General features: G+C 37.1%; 1 protein-coding gene across 1 annotated transcript in view; it reads left to right on the plus strand.

Moving 5' to 3' along the window:
• The first annotated feature begins 1,900 nt into the window (after positions 1 to 1,900).
• Positions 1,901 to 19,022, plus strand: part of LONP2 (lon peptidase 2, peroxisomal) — a 103,763-nt gene continuing 86,641 nt past the window's right edge. The window contains exons 1-4 of the mRNA XM_043599143.1: positions 1,901 to 2,257; positions 8,708 to 8,942; positions 12,779 to 12,910; positions 14,252 to 14,374. Of these exons, the coding sequence (XP_043455078.1) occupies positions 2,025 to 2,257; positions 8,708 to 8,942; positions 12,779 to 12,910; positions 14,252 to 14,374 (723 nt within the window). The 5' untranslated portion in view covers positions 1,901 to 2,024. The remainder of the gene's footprint in view (positions 2,258 to 8,707; positions 8,943 to 12,778; positions 12,911 to 14,251; positions 14,375 to 19,022) is intronic.

The raw sequence follows: 19,022 nt of genomic DNA on the forward strand, positions 1-19,022 counted from the left end.
TATTCTGCAACTTGGAACTGCCAGTGGCTTATGTCAGGCTTAGAGTAAGACCTTGACTTCTTTCTAGACTCCCTAACGAATCTTTTTCCTCTTACATTGCCCTCCTGACCCTGCCCACTTCTGTTATCCATACCACAAACCCTCACTCTCACTGAATTTCAGGAGTAGGTTCTGCAAATATCCAAAATTCATTCCAGCCACAAAGTCTTTGTGTTGCTTCTTTGGCCTTGAAACAGCACCCCCTGGACCCTCACCCCCTGAGGTTTGCATTGCTACCTCTCCAAGCATGGGGCCCAGTTGAAATGTCATCTGTCCAGAAAGCCCTTCTCTAACCATCTAAAGGATTTATCACCATCTGAAATTATTCTCCTTGCTTATTGTTTGTTTCCCTCACTAGAAGTTCAACTCCATGAAAACAGTAACCTTGTCTGTCTTGTTCACTGATGTATCCCCAGCACCTAAAGTAGAATCTAGTACCTGATAGGTATTCTAATATTGCTTAGTGAGTGTATGAAAAAAGGTAGGATAATGTCAAAGAAAGAGCTGTGGGCAGGAGTGTTCAAGTTCTTGCATTTCTGTCTCCACCATAGCAGCCTGTACACCTGCCTTCTCCATTCCCTTATCTGCGGCTTACACAGAAACATACAGTTCCACCTGCCCTGTATCACACTCAGCCTTCTATGGGGCTGTCCCCCTGGCCGAGAGATGCGTGAGGGTATAAACCTGTCTTATGTCATACTCTCCACAGTTAGCCCAGGGCCTTGCACTTAGCAGTTCTTCTGTGAATGTTTGTTGATTTAAATGAAATTTCAATTCTCTCTTGGATTCTAAGAGCAGTGCTGGACTTCATAGTCAGGGAAAATTTTCCATCTGCAACCTACAGCCAAACCCAAGTAAAATCCCAACATGAAGAGGCTCCTAATGGCCAAATTTGAAACAATTCAAGCAATGAAACACATGATACTACTGGGTTATAACCCATTAAAAAAATCCATGAACTCCTACTAACATAAAAAAATTGAATAGGTAAATAATGAGGGAGATGTGCAGCTTTTTCTTACAGAATTCCAATTAATACACATAATATTAACTCCCCACAACATATTTATTACTTATAAAGAGAAAAATGCTAACTTACAATAGGGAAACCTGGCAGATATCACCTTTACCAGGTAATCAAAGTTAAAATCACCATTAATAATACATTTCTATCATCATGTATCACCAAGAAGGCCACATCTCTTCTGTAGTCTTTCTGCAAAAAAAAAATGTATAATGTTGATCCCAAGAAAACATCAGATAAACCCCAATTGAGGGACATTCTATAAAATAATGGACCAATGCTGTTTAAAAGTATCACGGTTTTAAAAGAAAAAAGAAATATATAGATAGATAGATAGATACAGATATATCTATCCATATATATGTGTGTGTATATATATATATACACACACAGACATTTAAGGAGACATCACAACTAAATGAAAAGTGATTTTTCTGGGATCCTGGACCAGAAAAAGGACATAAGTGATAAAACTAGCAAAATTTGTATAAGCTCTACTCATTAGATAACAGTGATGTTAATTTTCTGATTATTATAAGTGAACGGTGGGAACTTTTTATTGCAACGTTTAAAAAATCTAATACCAATTCGAATGAAACATTAAAAACATTTCAAGTAGATACAATTTAAACACGATCTTCTCTCTAGCTTCAACACCGGGGACAGCCCTGTGGCTGAGCCTCAGGAAAGACTGTTAGAGCAAGCCTGGAGAGCGAAGGTCTCACGGGGCTGGAGTGCGCCTCTCTTTGTACACTTACGCCGCGCACCAGCCGAGCGACTCCGGGAGGGGGCGGTGCGATGCTGCGGGGTTTGAGCCCGGGGGCGGGCCGTAGGGCGGAGCCGGAAGCAGCGAAGCGCAGGCGCGCCGACGGCTGGGAGCTTTGGCTGGGGCGGTGGGGCTAGTGCCGGTAGCCGCGTCCTGCTCCCTTTGACGCCCCCCCTAGCGCGAGTAGCCGTCGCCATGTCGTCGGTGAGCCCTATCCAGATCCCCAGCCGCCTCCCGCTGCTGCTCACCCACGAGGGCGTGCTGCTGCCCGGCTCCACCATGCGCACCAGCGTGGACTCGGCCCGCAACCTGCAGCTGGTGCGGAGCCGCCTGCTCAAGGGCACGTCGTTGCAGAGTACTATCCTGGGGGTCATCCCCAACACGCCCGACCCGGCCAGCGACGCGCAGGACCTGCCGCCGCTGCACAGGTAGGCCCCGCTGCCTCCCGCGGTGGCGGCGGCGGGCGGCGTGGCCTCCTCTCTGGACTCCGGCCCAGGCCCGGTCCGGCCTCGGGGCGCAGGGGCAGCCTTCGCGGTTTGGTTATCTCTTCAGTCACCTCCCATGTGAAATGGGGATGACAGATGTCTGACCCATGAAGTAGTGAAGACTATGCCATTAGCTGCCGCTGTTAATTTAGGTTCTCCCTTCGCCCCCCAGATCCTCAGACTCCTAAGCCAGTGCTCTTAACTTTCCGGGCCCCCTCCTCTTATCCTTCCCTCCCTTACTCCCCGTCGTTTTTGTTGGTGGTGGTGGTGGGTTTTTTGTTTTTTTGTTTTTTTTGGTTTTTTTGCCCTCTTAAGTGAGACACTTGGTACTCCACAAGCTTTCTCTTTTTCCTGTGCTATCGTAAACTGCACTACCCTTTTCATTGATTTTGGGGTACCTCTCTTCCACACTATTTGTCTGCCTCTTGTCTTTTCCCCTCAGTTCCTACCCACGTTTTCCCTTGTCTGCCTTTCTGAAACTTTCTCATATTCTCATAGCTTCTCATTTCAGACACCCCAGCCTTGCCACTAGATTGCCCTACACCATGGCCTTAGTTGTGTGACTTTGTGTTTTTGTTTTTTTAATTGTGTGACTATGACATACAACCTGTGCCTATTTCTTCCTCTGTATTTTGGAAACTAACAGCATTCATTTCTTGGGTGTGTTATGAATACTAAATGAAATAACCTTTGTGCCATGCTTGATGTAGTCCAGTACTGTAGCCACTAAACACATGTGGCTAGAGAGCACTTGAAATGTGGCTCGTCCAAATTGAGATACTAGAGTGACCAATTGTCCCGGTTTGTTGAGGACTGAACTAGTTCCAGCAGTGAAAGTCCTGTCTCCCAGGAAACACCTTGAGTCCCAGATAAACCAGTATGATTTTGTGATTAGTCACCACAGATGTGCTTTAAATATACAGTACACACTAGAGTTTGAAAACTTAGTGTGGAAAATGTTTCGCTGACTAATAAATTATACATCAATTAAATGTTAGAATGGTAGCATTTTAGCTGTTTGGGGTTAAATAAAATTTAGTATTTCACCCATTTCTTTTTACTTTTTAATGTGGCTACTAAAATTACATATGTGGCTCATACTATATTTCTATTGGATAATGCTGGGATATAGTATATGCTCAACAAATGCTATTCTCTTTAAACACACCTCCCCAGCCCCTGCCTCCTATCCTTAACTCTTCTTGAGATGTTTTTAATTTAGAGCCCTTGTTTACCTACTTGCAGTTACTCCTTTTTAAAGTTAGGGATTGCAGACTGAACGATTTTGAGAATGTTAGGAATGCCTTATTTTTATCTAAAACCTTTTGACTATATATATTTTTAAAAGGAGAGTCCATAACTGTCTGCATCTCTGAGAGGAAACTGATATCTCTCCCCTCCCAAAACAAAGCAAAACAAAACAAACAAAAAACCTGTAACAGTCTCTTATTAGCCCATATTGTAAAAACCTTGCATTTCTCAAGCACCAAAAACATTTTGGCTTCCATCTGATCTGCTGCTTTGGTTATTGCTTGCATGGAGTTGGATACTTTTCAAGTTTCATTAAACTCTGATAAATTGTGTTGGATTCTATATTCCCTACATATGACCCCATCCTTAAACCTGTGGTTATACCACAATTTTTGCTTTCTCTGCCCAGGCAATTTGATTGCTTGTTGAGGGAAGAGTGCTCATGAATAGATTTTTTTGTTTTATTTCTGTACATATGTATGGTGATTACCCATGGGTACACTGAATTTCAAAAGTAGATTTAGTCATATTTTAGGTTGTTGGTATATTCTGGGAAGATTTTGGATGTTTTTAAATTTCTTTTATGTAAATCCCTCCAAAACATCAATAACTAAATTTTCCTGCTTGGAAGTAATCATTAATATATTCAGATGATATGTAATATGATCCTTGATGTTCAAATTGCTGCCTTTGGTTTAAATTAATAGCAATATTGTTTTATTTACGTTATAAAACATACACTGAAGATTCTTCCTAGAATTCTAGCATTATAAGGACCATCTTGTTATCCTAGAAATATTGTTTTCTACTTGATAAATCTATCTAGAAAGATTGTACTGCATTCCTTAGCATTAGCCTCCAAGGTCTTTTTTCTCTAATATGACTTTTCAACACTCTTTAAAAAATTTTAAAAGCCTCACTAGTGCAAATATTGAGTTACCCATAACATTACTGTTTCAATACATAAATCTGTCCTTCCTCAGTTACCTGCTTTTCCAGATGTTAGTATTACCCAAAGGGGAGGCCAGGTGCTCTACTCCTGTCTCTTGTTTCCTTGAGACCATCCAGGTGACATTGCCTCAGTCTTCAAGGAGCAGCAGAAATAATTTGTTCCCTTGTGTTCCTTGTCACACAAAGTAGCAGAGCCAGATGTTGACTTACCTGAACAACTTCCTTTACTGTTTTGAATAGGACAGTCCCTTTCTATATGTTAGTATGTGGGCATGTTACCTGACACAGGAGGCTTTTTAAAGGAGGAGCTTTGGATTATCCATACAGCTTAGAATTTGGCTCTTAAGCCGCCTCAGGGCACCCTGCTTGACTGGACTTGAGTGAGCCATTGTTTCCTTAGTGAAGATGGATTATAACTTAGCACTACCTATACCCTGTCCTTTCATGCATTTCAAGATGGTCATCCAGTTTTCTTCCAGCCTTACATTCTTCAGGATATGTGACTTCACTTCCTCAGAGTGCTGATTTCTCAGTCCCTCTTCATTTTTTGGCTTCTTCCTCTGAGACTGCAAATTAGTTTCACTGGCATTTGTCTCACAAGAAATGAATGCTTTATATATAGCAGATGTACAGTTTCTTATTTTGGGTCAACTCTTTGTCCAGGCATTACTCCTATTTTTATCTGTTAGCATTCTTAGGTATTCTTAGGAAATATTACCTGATGATCCTAACATTTTAAAATTTAATCTTTTATGTTAGCAACTATGTAATGGATAGCTCCACTTAGATTTTCCTAATCTGCAGTTAATTCTTTTTATGGAAAGTGTCTATAAGTGGCGTTTCTTAAATTCAGAAATGAAGTTCTTAATTTATTTTTTTTTTTAAGTAATCTCTGTGCCCAGTGTGGGGACTTGAACTCACAACCCTGAGATCAAGAGTCACATGCTCTGTTGACTAAGCCAGCCAGGTACCCCCCAGAAACGAGGTTTTAATAAAGGAGTGAAAACCAAAGTCCTGCAGCAGCAGAAGTCTCGTCTGTTGTAGAACTTGGAGCTATCCTAATAGACTTCTTGTTTTTAAATTATTAATCATGATGATGAGTTTTGCCCAAAATTAACAAATATTCAAGAAGATAAGTAGGGTGAAGACAAGCGAAAACTAGAAAGATGTCCCAGTTGTTCTTTCCCAAAGAAGTATAACTTTTGATTCCAGAGTTTTGGTAGAAATGCTTACCTTGATGAATCAAGGGTAATTAAGATGTAAACAGGAGATATTAAATAATAGCTGTGCTTTCGGGTATCTTAACTACTTAGAAGCTATGTTAATAAGTATTTATTTGTACTTCTTATTGGTACAAATTTACAGTGTCCATTGTGGTGCTTAAAGTAAAATTTGTCTTAAAACCTAATTCAGGCCCCCTATGCAGTATTGCCTATGCAGTATCTTTGTAATCATGGATAATTAATCTGTTTACCCTTTTGAATCTCTGTTATTAATTTATAATAAGGAAATAATGTTACCTTCTTCACAATAGTGAAAGGCAGTATATAATGAGATAATACTTATGAAAGGCTACAGAGCAATAAAGCTGTATGTTGGAGGTATTATTTTTCCCCAAATAGGTATAGTTTTATATGTAAATTTCACAAATGGAGATTGGGGGAGGCCCCATATTCTTTCAACGTGGCCAGAACTAAACTAGTGTCATTACAGAAAAAGATTTGGAAGATTGAAGATTCCAATAAAGGTGGAGAGCTTTAAAGTAAAAAAAAAAAAAAGAAAAAAGAAAAGAAAGTGGTTGGCATATAAACCAGAGTTTGGGTATTTACACAGTATACTCATCTTAGAAAACTGTAGTGCTGCTTTTAGGTTTTCCCACCACTACAGTTGATAGTTCTCAAGTATTTTTGGAACTCTTAAATGTTTTCAAAGTACATAAATCATACCCATCCTAATCAGACTTTGTTTGGATTAAAACAATATTTTACAACTCTGAAAGGAGGTCCCAGTTAGGACTTTCAAAAATTCTTTGAACTGTAAAATATCACAGTAATTAAAGTGTGGATTTACAGAGCTACTACCTAAAGGGAAGGAACACTACTCATTTGAATGTATGAAAATCAGAATGTTGCCTTTTGGTCAAGCCTAATAAAGCAAATATTAATAGAAGAACTAGAATATTTAGAAAGATGACTGATTTAATTCAAAGCCTGTTATCATAGTAGGAAAATATTAGATTAATTAAATATTTTATTTACTTATTACCTATATATGTATAAACTATTGCCCCAATACAATAAAACTTGTCTAAAATAACATTAAACATGGTCCTTTTTCACAAGAGCTTTCCACCCAAAATGTCTTTCACCAGATACTCTTTCTAGCCACCTATCATTTCACAGATCATGTTTTTTCTTTAAAAAGGGTACATTCTAGTCAGCTATAAGTGATTTAAAGTAAAACCCAATTAACGAATGTAAAACCTTTATATATTTTATCTCATTAGGAGGAGAGGCATTGTATAAATCCAACTCGATCTTTTTTCAGTCTGAAACATCTTCCTTTCACAGTTAGTGAAAGTATTCTGCTTGCTTTGTAAGAAAACTCATTTTTAGTCTCACTTTAATCAAGGACATGGCTCAAATAATGAAAATTTATCTCCTAATCTGAACGTTTGGACTTGTCTCATATCGCTTTGGGTTCTCCTTGGTTTCCAGTTTGCAGACTCCTTAGGCCACGGATCCAGTTTGTTTGTTGTCTGTTAATGTTGCTGGCAGACAGAACTGTGACCTCTCTGCATTGCGCAAGCATTGATGGTCGTCATCCGAAGGGAATTGTAGTTTTGGTCTCTGATCAGTTCGGGTATTGCTAACTTTCTCAGGCAATCTGAGTTGGTTTTCAGGAAGTGGGAGGTATAGCCTACTACCATTAATGACTGAAGAAAAGCAGCCACAACACAAAAAAAACAATAGGGACTTGCCAAATTATCTCAGGTTTTTTAAAGTATATCATATTTTTTCTTCCCACCAAATTATCTTCCTGATTTTTTGGGTTTGGATACCATCTGAATCAGTTTTTATCCATGTACACATGATATGACTGAAAGGGTGAAGGAAAGTTGGACATCACTCAAAATAAACTGAATGGCAGAGGGAAGCCAAAAGTTCCACATAATCTATGGAATGAATAATTTATAAGGAAGTAGTCAAGAATAGTGTATAGAAGTAAGCAAATTCACTGAAATATTCACACTGTATTTGTGTGTGATTCAGTATGTTTGAGATGGGCAGTTGCGATATTCCAGGATTACCATTTCCCCAGGGTGTTGGGAGTTCTAGTCACCTTACTTCGTTTCTTTTCTGAAATTGCAACCCTTCCTGTGGCTGAGGGGAGAAGATATAATTTTAGTTTGGGATTTAGACGTGTCTTCTGAATGTGGAGCTTTGTATTTTGTATAATTTTGGCTTAGTTTGGGTGAGACTTCCTTTCCATGAATTAAGGTTATATGTGACTTGGTCAGAATTCTATGTTCTGATAAGGAGCTAAGACTTAAATAGAACTTTTTTAGTTAGTATTAGATGGGGTGTTTACCACTGAGGTTTAGGTTTATAACTTTAATCATTCATGACAGTGTGTGCCCTCTAATATTTAGTCCCCACATTTAGAAATTTCATATTCATGGACATAGATGTTAATTTTCAGATTTGGTGACAGTTTGTGATAAGGTAGATAAAGTGGAAGTTTCAGTAATTGATTCTGTAAAAAAACCTGGCTTGATGTTGTTAGCAAAACTGGTTATTAGAACAGATTTCTTAGGTTGGTTTAACATCATGCTGTTTATATTTCAGTCTGTTTAAAATGCTAGTATTCTGGTATAATATTGCCTCATTCCTAGCAAAATGAATTTAAGCTATGTAATTATCAACTACTTTTACATTTTTATTTTTAGGAATTTCTACCTAATCTTAAAGGAGGTAGTAATTAGAATGAGATGGCCTGCTTTGCCCCTCCCTGCTCATGGTAATGACTTCATAGACCATGTGCTGGATGCTAAATTAGAGAAATAATTCATTTCCACTTCAGATGTTCTTTGTTCTTTAAAGGATTTCTCAACAAAGGCAACCTTTTGAGGCAAGTGTCAGTTTTACCACACTGAACATTTGTAATGCTGCTGTTTTGTGTGTTTTTCAGGATTGGGACGGCTGCCCTGGCGGTTCAGGTTGTAGGCAGCAACTGGCCCAAGCCCCACTATACTTTGCTGATTACAGGCCTGTGCCGTTTCCAGATTGTGCAGGTCTTGAAGGAGAAGCCATATCCTGTTGCCGAAGTGGAACAGTTGGACCGGCTTGAGGAATTTCCCAACACCTGTAAAACTAGGGAGGAGCTAGGAGAACTATCAGAACAGTTTTACAAATATGCAGTACAGGTGAGTTGCTTTTAGTTTTTTCCTTAAAACTCCATTTTCTTCAATTCCTTTGCTGCCCTAAGACATGATGAATCTGTTGAGTGGTTGCAGTTTTAGGGCAGCATATGTTTAAATGCTTTAGTAATATAATATATTGATTTCAGTTTGCTTGTGTCTGTGATTGTACCTAAATCATTCTAGGAAATACTAGCCAACCCTGTCTATTTTTTCAAAGAGTATTTCTAGAGCTTTCCTTATAACTTGCAGTGTCTCCAAACCAGATGGTTCTTAAATCTAAATAATGCTAAAAATTAAAATATTGCACAAAAGCTATTTGTCACAAGAACATCTAGGTAGCAAATTATATATCTGTTGGCTCAGAAGTCAAGGCCACACTGAGATTGGCAGTAACTATGGAAGATGAAGTCTATGGTAGACTGATTTCTAAAATGGTTCAAGCCTTGATTAACTAGAATGCTGGAAGGCAAGCACATATTAGGGGTGCATTAAATATTTGACTTTTTAATTCTAGGTTTGAGTGTTTTGGTTAACTTTCAGTTGAACAGAAAGCTCCTCCCCTCACCCCATTTTATTTGGAACCTTATTGAAATATATCATAAAATGTAGTCTTCTACTTTCTGTTGGTGTCATCTAGTGGCTGTTACTGGCTCTGTGAGGATCAGGCAGAGTCTAAAGGTCTTAGTCATTGAAAAGACTGTGCTCATAGTGTCTGGCATTTGTACCTGAAGTGGCATTTGAAGCAACACACTTTTAGTATGGTGCACAATAGGAAGATAAAAAACTTGAAGCTATAATTTCTATGAGGACTGAAAGGTACAACCTACTCTGAACAAAGAAACTTCATTTTGAAGACTGGAATAAGTGATTATGCCAGTTAAGAAGGAGATGGAAGGAGAAAAGAGTGTGGAAATTCCTCAAAAAATTAAAAATAGAACTACCCTGTGACCCAGCAATTATACTACTAGGATTTTATCCAAAGGATACAAAAGTGCTGATTCAAAGGGGCACATGCACCCCAATGTTTATAGCAGCACTATCAACAATAGGCAAATTATGGAAAGAGCCCAAATGTCCATCAACTGATGAATGGATTAAGATGTGGTATACATACACAATGGAATACTACTTGGCAATGAAAAACAATGAAATCTTGCCATTTGTAACAAAGTGGATGGAACTGGAGGGTATTATACGAAGCAAAATAAGTCAGAGAAAGACGTATGATTTCAGTCCTGTGTGGAATCTGAGAAACTTAACAGATGAACATTGGGAAAGGAAAGAAAAATAAGATAAAAACAAAGAGGGAGGCAAACCATAAGAGACTCTTAAATACAGAAGTAAACTGAGGGTTGATGGAAGGAGGTGGGTTAAATGGGTGATGGGCATTAAGGAGGGCACTTTTTGGGATGAGCACTGGGTGTCATATATAAGAGATGAGTCACTGGGTTCTATTCCTGAAAGACTATACTGAATGTTAACTAACCTGATAATGAAAAAAAAAGGAAGGAGGTAGAGGGAGAAACATTTTTTTTTTCTGGGTTATGCTCCCTGAGTCTTCATTCTTCTGTTAGACACAGCTTCATAGAGATTGAACTTTGCTTTTTACTTCTCCTCACTTTGAATCAACAGAAAAAATTTAGACAGGTAAAGATTTATAATGACATTAAAGGAATTTTTAGAGAGAAACATCATAGTTTTACTGCTATCCTGCATCTAGTTTAATTTTTGGCTTGTCTTCTGATCTCAGTCCAAATTAAGTCATGTTTTATTTTCCTGTCCATGTCTAATTTTCATATTAAGTATGTTTATAAATTTCATTGAGTTAGGGTATCATAATTTTATCCTTCCTCTTTTTAGACATTGAGGTTGCTTCCAATTAATACTTTTCTTTCATCTCCTACATTTCCTTTTATAGCCCTCCTTGGTAGACTTCTTCAATAACTTCCTGACCAGTCTCCTTCTGGTTTTTTTTTTTTCTCTGACCCATCAGTTCTACAAAGTTTTGGACCTGCCTTTCCCCTGGAAAAAAAAGACTTTAATGAGTATGGGATAAAGTTTAAATTTCTTAGGGTAACCTTAAAGGTCTTCCTAATTCTATTTAATCCCATTTTAACCATCTTCTAGTCACACTGTTCATCAGAGTGCTTCACAGTTTGTTGTTTCATGTCCCTTCTGTTCTCTCTGCTGGGAGTGCTCTTCCTTTTCTGAATTTTCAGATTTTACGCTTTCCCAACTCCTGTGGGCTCTTAGTGTTCCTTTGCCTGTGCTTCCACAGTCCTTTATATGATGCTTATCACATTGTATTGAAATTTATCTTCTAGGTCTGTTTCCCCTACCAAACTCGAATTCATCCCTGCTGTAGCCATCCCATACTGAGCAGTACATTGTGTCTAACAAGTAGTTTGTGCTCAGTAAGTGCTTGCGAAATAAGTTTTAACTTTTATTTTCTTAAGATGAATTCTTAGGAGAAAGGGTCTTTAAATTTTATTATCTACTTCTCCCACCTGAATAACTTCATCATAACTGTGCTTTCATTCCCTTGATTCTAGGCAGGCAGTGGATAGGTTCTTAAATTACAGTGCCTTTAGAAAGATTTGATTACTACTGGCCTAAGAAATCTTACCAGAGTTATTACTAAATGAGGATTTGGCATGTCATCTGTGAATTAGCCACTGTGGGCTAAGTTTTGCTGCATAAAGTACTCGAAAATCTCAGCATACAATATTACAAAGGTATATTTCTCACTCATGCTTTATGCCTAAAACTAGAGCATGTGGTGATCTACCTGTTAGAGTCACTGAGGGACTCAAGAGGGGTAGACATTCATCTCAAAACATGCTGAGGCTGGAAAAGGAAATGTGGCAGATCTCTCAATGGTTTTAAATGCTTCTGCCCAGAAGGAGCTGTCACTCCCTCTCCCCCCGCCCCCCATTTCATGGATCAAGGCAAGACTCATAGCCTCATTTGTATTCAGAGGAGGTGAGAAAGAGCAGTCCTGCCACATACCCAGAAGAAAAGTGTAATTTTTGTCAGTAACCTAAAGATTTCTTTCAAGGATATACCCTGGAAGTTGTTTTTATAAAAACCATTCATAGTCAGTGCTCAGATTCTACTTAATCCAAGTGTTCTACTAAAAAACAGTATTTCAACTGGTTAGCATAATAGCATCAGCTATGTTAAATTTCTAGAATTTGATAATTACACTGTGATTATGTAAGAGAATGCCCTTGTTCTTAAGAACAAGGGTCATGATGTCTGCCACTTACTTTAAAATGTTCAGTGGAGCGCCTGTGTGGCTCAATTGGTTGGATGTCTGGCTTTGGCTCAGGTCATGATCTCACAGTTCAAGTTGGGCTCTGTGCTGACAGCTCAGAACCTGGAACCTGCTTCGGATTCTGTGTCTCTCTCTCTATCCCTCCTTTGCTTGTGCATACGTACCCTCTCAAAAACAAATAAATGTTTAAAACAAATAAATAAAATGTTCAGCAAAAATGTGTGTGTGCATACGCTTAGAAAAAGGATAGTTTATTGTACTATTGTAAATTTTCTGTAGATTTTTTTTTTCAAAATAAAAAATAAAACAAATTTGCAAAACCTTTTAAACATTTGTATTATACACATTTGAGGACCATTTTTGCTTTTCAGTTCTGATTGATATTTTGAATGTACTTCTCTCTTTTCCTCTGAGGCCAGTAAAATGCCTAGATTTCTAGTAATCAGTGATCTTTCAAAAACAAAGACTCTGAGGCCTGAACATTAAACCTATATAGCAACTTGACATTTCAAATTCACAAATAATACCAAATTTCATTAAAAAGACTTCTTTTTCCTTGTAGTTGGTGGAAATGTTGGATATGTCTGTCCCTGCAGTTGCTAAATTGAGACGCCTTTTAGATAGTCTTCCAAGGGAAGCATTACCAGACATTCTGACCTCAATTATTCGAACAAGCAACAAAGAGAAGCTCCAGGTACAATATTCCCTTCTTTAATACTAAGTTGTTTTTATTGAAGACAATAAATTTTGACCTTCAGTAAGAGATACTGGAGATTCACAGTAGTTGAAATATTCTTATCCTAAAATTGACTTTTACTGATTGCTTTATATTTTTATATACTCAAGCAAGTCTTTTATTCACATTGTCAGTACTAGTAGTTTGTTAATTTATGGAAGAAGTTAAAGTGAAGAATAATTTTTAAAAATGGTAAATATATATTTTGTCTGTTTTTAAACATGTGGAGCTGTGACCTTTTCTTTGTGAATTGCCTGCTTTATTAGAATTCTTCATGATGTTTCTTACACAAAGCATCCCTGTGATGCAGTATCTATGATTTTCAGTTTCTATTTCTTTAGAGTGAAATGAGTTGTAAAGACACTCATTCTGCACTCACTAGATTCTGCATTTTCCCCCAAAATTGTAAGTTTTCTTGCATACTTACTTTTATAGTATTTTTAAGCAGTCTGTTTTGAATCTTCCTAGAACATTTAAGTTAGTTTTATTGAAACGTCCTTTATTTTATCAATTTATGTCTTAACAGTTATATAGCAAATCTAGCAAATTATAATAGTGAGTGCACCAAACAAAGAAAAGTGTATACACACCTACTCTAAACACAAAAATTCAGTTCAACTGATAGGAGCAGAAGAGTGCTGGGGTACCAGAGAGTAAGCTGGCTGTGGACGTCAGCAAGGATATTTGGGGGAATGGAGAGTGTTACTCAGAGCATTAGCAGAGGTTGATTAAGAGTACTCGTGTTCTTTCATGAATGTAAAAATTTAATATTTTCAACCTAGAATCTGTTTAAACCTAATATGTAGACAACTATCTGGGTTTTAAGAGAATAATGCCAGAAAGAGTTCACATTAAATGTGTGTTTTGGGGCGCCCGGTGGCTTAGTTGGTTAAGTGTCTGAATCTTGATTTCAGCTCAGGTCATGATCTTAAAGTTTGTGAGTTTGAGCCACACATCAAGCTCTGTGCTGATAGTGTGGAGTCTGCTTGGGATTTTCTCTCTCCCTTTTTGTCCCTCCCCACCTCAAAACAAATGAATAAACTTAAAAAAAAAAATGTGTGTCCTTGCTGTTGGAACAATACACATGGCCTCATTTTTAAATGAAAAGTCAAGATTCCTTTTTTTTTTAGGATTCTAGTGATTTAATAATAGAATTAATCTTGGTGTGTTGGCCCTAACTTAGCTGTGAGTATTGATATTTGTCTTTCTTATTTAATAATTTAAGTCATGACTCTGACTGCCTTGTTTTGGGAGCTTGTGTTTCTGAGAGATTCTGCTAATCGACTCATGTCCCCTTAGATTTTAGATGCTGTGAGTCTAGAGGAGCGGTTCAAGATGACCATACCGCTGCTTGTCAGACAAATTGAAGGCCTGAAATTGCTTCAGAAAACCAGAAAACACAAGCAAGATGATGATAAGAGGGTAAATATGTCCTTTAATTGTTTCTTTGTGTTTCCAGTTGTTTTTATGTGATGTGAGATTCAGTTTTTTTGAAGTAAAAAAAAAAAATGGAATAAAGAAAGGAACAAAGAAAAAATTTCATTGGTTCTTAGCATCCAAGTTACGGATAGCATTTTGAATTTGGTGTGTGTTTCTAGTCCTCTTCCATGTCTGGATTTTGTTTTTTAACATATTTTCTCATTTTCTGTTCTTGGTAAATTTGGGTAATCATTGAAAGGTATACTTTACCAAGCCATTTCTCTTTGCCAAACATTGTGTGTTGTTTCCAGTGTTTTCTATATTTTAAAAGCTAAATAACTGATGAGTGTCTTTGAAAATAATTGGAGGGGGGAGTTGTACATCTTACATTTCTTTTTTTTTTTTTTTAAAGTTTTTGTTTTAACTCCAGTTAGTTAATGTACAGTGTAATGGTAGCTTCAGGTGTTCAATACAGTGATTTGCTGCCACTCCCATACAGTCCCCTGGGGCTCGTCACAACAAGTGCCCTCCTTAATCCCCATCACCTATTTCCCTCATCCCTCCCACCACCTCCCCCTTTTAACCATCATTTAAGAGTCTGTTTCTTGGTTTGCCTCTCTCTCTTTTTTCCCCTCCCTTTGTTTGTTTGTTTTGTTTCTTAAAGTCCACATATGAATGCAATCATATGGTATTTGTCTTTCTATGACTGATGTATTTCACTAAGCGTTGTACTCCCTAGGTCCATCCGTGTCATTGCCAATGGCAAGATTTCATTCTTTGTTATGGCTGAGTAATACTCCATTGTGTGTGTGCACGTGTGTGTATACATATATATGTGTATACATGTATATGCCTATGTATATATGTGTATGCATACAAATTCTTGATCCATTCATTTGTGGATGGATACTTGGGCTGCTTCCATAATTTGGCTATTTTAAATAATGATGCTTTAAACATCAGGGTGCATGTATCCCTTTGAATTATCCCTTTGAATTAGTATTTTTGTATTCTTTGGGTAGATGCCTAGTAATACAGTTGCTGGATCTTAGGGTAGTTCTATGTTTAACTTTTTGCAGTACCTCCATACTGTTTCCACAGTGGCTGCACTGCACCAGTTTGCATTCCCACCAACAGTGCCTGAGGGTTCCTTTCTCTCCACATTTTCACCAATGGCTTGTTGTTTTTTGAGTTTTTGATTTTAGCTATTCTGATAGGTGTAGGGTGTTATCTCATTGGAGGTTTTTTGTTTTTGTTTTTGTTTTTGATTCTGTTTTTGGTTTTTTTTGGGCTCTCACACTTCACCTCCCTGGTGCAGCAGGCTAGATGGGCTGGTGGTATGCCCTCAGTGGACTGGAGAGTCCTCAGGATCCTACCTCAGCAAGGGAGCAGCACCGGCCATCACCTTCATTGCACTCTCATATAGTTTTGACTTGCGTTTACCTGTTGATCAGTGATGTTGAGCATCTTTTCATGTGTCTGTTGACCATCTGTATGTGTTTGTAGAAATGTCTATTCGTGTTTCTGCCCATGTTTTAAGTGGATTATTTGTTTTGGGGTTTTATAAGTTATTTTGGATAATAACCCTTTTTATTTATTTTTTATTACTATTTTTTTTAATGTTTATTTATTTTCAAGAGACAGAGAGACAGAGAGTGAGCAGGGGATGGGCAGAGAGAGGAGTCACAGAATCCAAAGTAAGCTGCAGGCTCTGAGCTGTCAACAGAGCCTGATGCAGGGCTTGAACTCACGAGCTGTGAGGTTATGACCTGAGCTTAAGTTGGACACTTAACCAACTGAGCCACCTAGATGCCCCTGGATAATAACCCTTTATCATATATGTCATTTGCAAATACCTTCTCCCATTCCATAGATTGCCTTTTAGTTTTGTTGATTGTTTCTTTCACTGTGCAGATTTTTATTTTGACGTAGTCCTAGTAGTTTATTTTTGCTTTTGTTTCTCTTGACTCAGGAAACATATCTAGAAAGAAGTTGCTACAGCAGATGTCAAAGAAGTTACTGCTGATTTTTATGATTTCAGGGTTCACATTTAGCTCTTTAATCCATTTTTAATTAATTTTTATATATGGTATAAGAAAGTGATCCAGTTTCATTCTTTCATATGTTGCTGTCCAGTTTTCCCAGTACCATTTTTTGAAGAGACTGTGTTTTTTCTGTTATATAGCTTTTTCTGCTTTTTTGAAGATTAATTGACCATATAGTTGTGGGTTCATGTCTGGTTTTCTGTTCTGTTCTATTGATCTATGTGTCTGTTTTTGTTCTGGTACCATAGTGTTTTGATTACTACTGCTTTGTAATATAACTTGAAGTCTGGAATTGTGATGCCTCCAGCTTCACTTTTCTTTTTCAAGATTGCTCTGGCTATTTAGAGTCTTTTGTGGTTCCATACAAATTTAAAATTTTTCTAGCTATGTGAAAATATGCTGTTGGTATTTTGATAGGGATTGTGTTAAATGTGTAGATTGCTTTGGGTGGTATAGACATTTTAGCAATATTTGTTCTTCCAATCCATCAGAATGGAATGTCTTTATATTTCTTTGTGTCATCTTCAATTTCTTTCATCAGTGTTTTATAGTTTTCAGAGTATAGGTCTTTTTACCTTTTTGGTTAGGTCTATTTCTAGGTGTCTTATGGTTTTTGGTACAATTGTAAATGGAATTAATTCCTTAATTTCTCTTTCTGCTGCTTTATTTTTGGTGTATAGAAATGCAGCAGGTTTCTGTACATTGATTTTGTATCCTGTGACTTCACCAAATTCATTCATGGTTCTAGTGGCTTTTTGGTACAGTCTTTCAGTTTTTCTATGTATAATATCATGTCATCTGCAGATAGTGCAAGTTTTACTTCCTCCTTGCCAATTTAGATTCCTTTTATTTCTTTTTGTTGTCTGATTGCTGTGGCTAGGACTTCCGGTACTATATTGAATAAAAATGGTGAGAGTGGACATCCCTGTCTTGTTCCTGACTGTAGAGGAAGAGCTCTCAGTTTTTCCCCATTGAGGATGATACTAGCTATTGGTTTTTCATGTATGGACTTAATTATGTTGAGGTATGTTCACTCCAGACCTACTTTGTTAAAAGATTTTATCACTAGTGGATGTTGTACTTTGACAAATGCCTTTTCCGCATCCACTGAAATGATCTATAACTTAAAAAAAAATAGTATTAAGAATACTACAAAATTGTTTCCTAGGAGGACTGTATCACTATGTTTTACCATAATTTAGCTGACTTTTTTGCTTTTAACTTATAAAAATTTTTGTTTTCATTTAGTCCAACTATGTAAGTCTTTTTCTGTCTTCTAAGCTTAGAGTCCTCTATCCTCCAGTGATTTGACAAATACCCACTTTTAGTTTACCTTTTACTGATTTTTAACTCAACGGTATTATAAATAATTCTTCACTTCTCCATTGATTTGTGATACATTCATTATCATACATTACATTTATATGAGGTCTGTCTGAAGTCTACCTTGAGCTATCAGTTTTACTTTTGTTATGTGTGGGCAGAGTTAAGATCAAGAAAATATATTTGATGTGGACAAGAGTGGAAATGATAGTTCTCTGAAGGCTGTTGGAAAGTAAGTGAAAGGTTGAGAATAATGTTAGATTTGATGGTCATCAGTGCAGAAGTGTTCCTTCATCAGAAAGAATACATTATTGAGAAAGAAGGATTCCTCACTGATGGGACTAATGAAAGGAGCAGAAAATAGGCTGGAGGAGAACGATGACAGAAACAGGAGTAGCCTGTCTGGTGTTTGTGTTTCAGGACATAATGGCATAATGCCGTTTAAAACAAAAAGCAGAAATGTGAATTATTTCTGGTTTGAGATCAGATCATTAATTTAGTTATCCATTTTGTGTAGAAAGACAAACAAGTGCACACTCTGTCTTGGCAGACACAGAGAACTGCAGCTTCTTATCAATTAAGTGTTACCGTTGCTTAAGGAGACAAGTGTTCAGAATTGCTCCAGAAAATGATCACCCAGGTGACAGTTACTTGAAAATGTAGGAATCAGAGGGTGATATTTGGAGTTAAGCCTAAAACTTTCTCTGCCTATTCCCTTAAGAGTTGAAAGGCACTTTCTTGTAGCTGGGAAAAAAACTGCACAAAAAAGTACTTTTGTTTCAATGATGAAAAAATTAATGTGCTTTTTAAAACTCTCATTTAAAATTTTTTTTATTTTCATTTAATATTTCATTAAAAATATTTTGTCTGCTATTATGTAGGCTAAAAGTATATATTTAATATTTTTGTTTTTATAAAGTTGTACTTTTATTTGTGTTCTTAATGTTTTATATTTGAATGTATTAAATAAGTAATAGTTTAAAAAATAAATTCCCAGGCTTTTAAATTAAATACCAGTGTATCATTTTGCTCCAGTGATGGCTGGTGTTTATTCATGATATGATTGAGTTGAGAATTTCAAAAGAGCATTTTAAAAGTTTTAAAATATGATATAGATCATGGAGAAAGAGAACACAAAATAAAACCATTTGACTTGGCACAGAAGATGGTTGTTGGATTTCAAAGCACAATTTCTCAACATAGTGGAGATAAAGGCCAAAGTACAAAATAGAGATTATGGAAGTAATTCATGAGGATGAGGAAGTAGTGGTCAAAGCCACTTG

This window comes from Prionailurus bengalensis, chromosome E2 (genome assembly GCF_016509475.1).
Source record: "Prionailurus bengalensis isolate Pbe53 chromosome E2, Fcat_Pben_1.1_paternal_pri, whole genome shotgun sequence".
NCBI classification, from domain to species: Eukaryota; Metazoa; Chordata; class Mammalia; order Carnivora; family Felidae; genus Prionailurus; species Prionailurus bengalensis.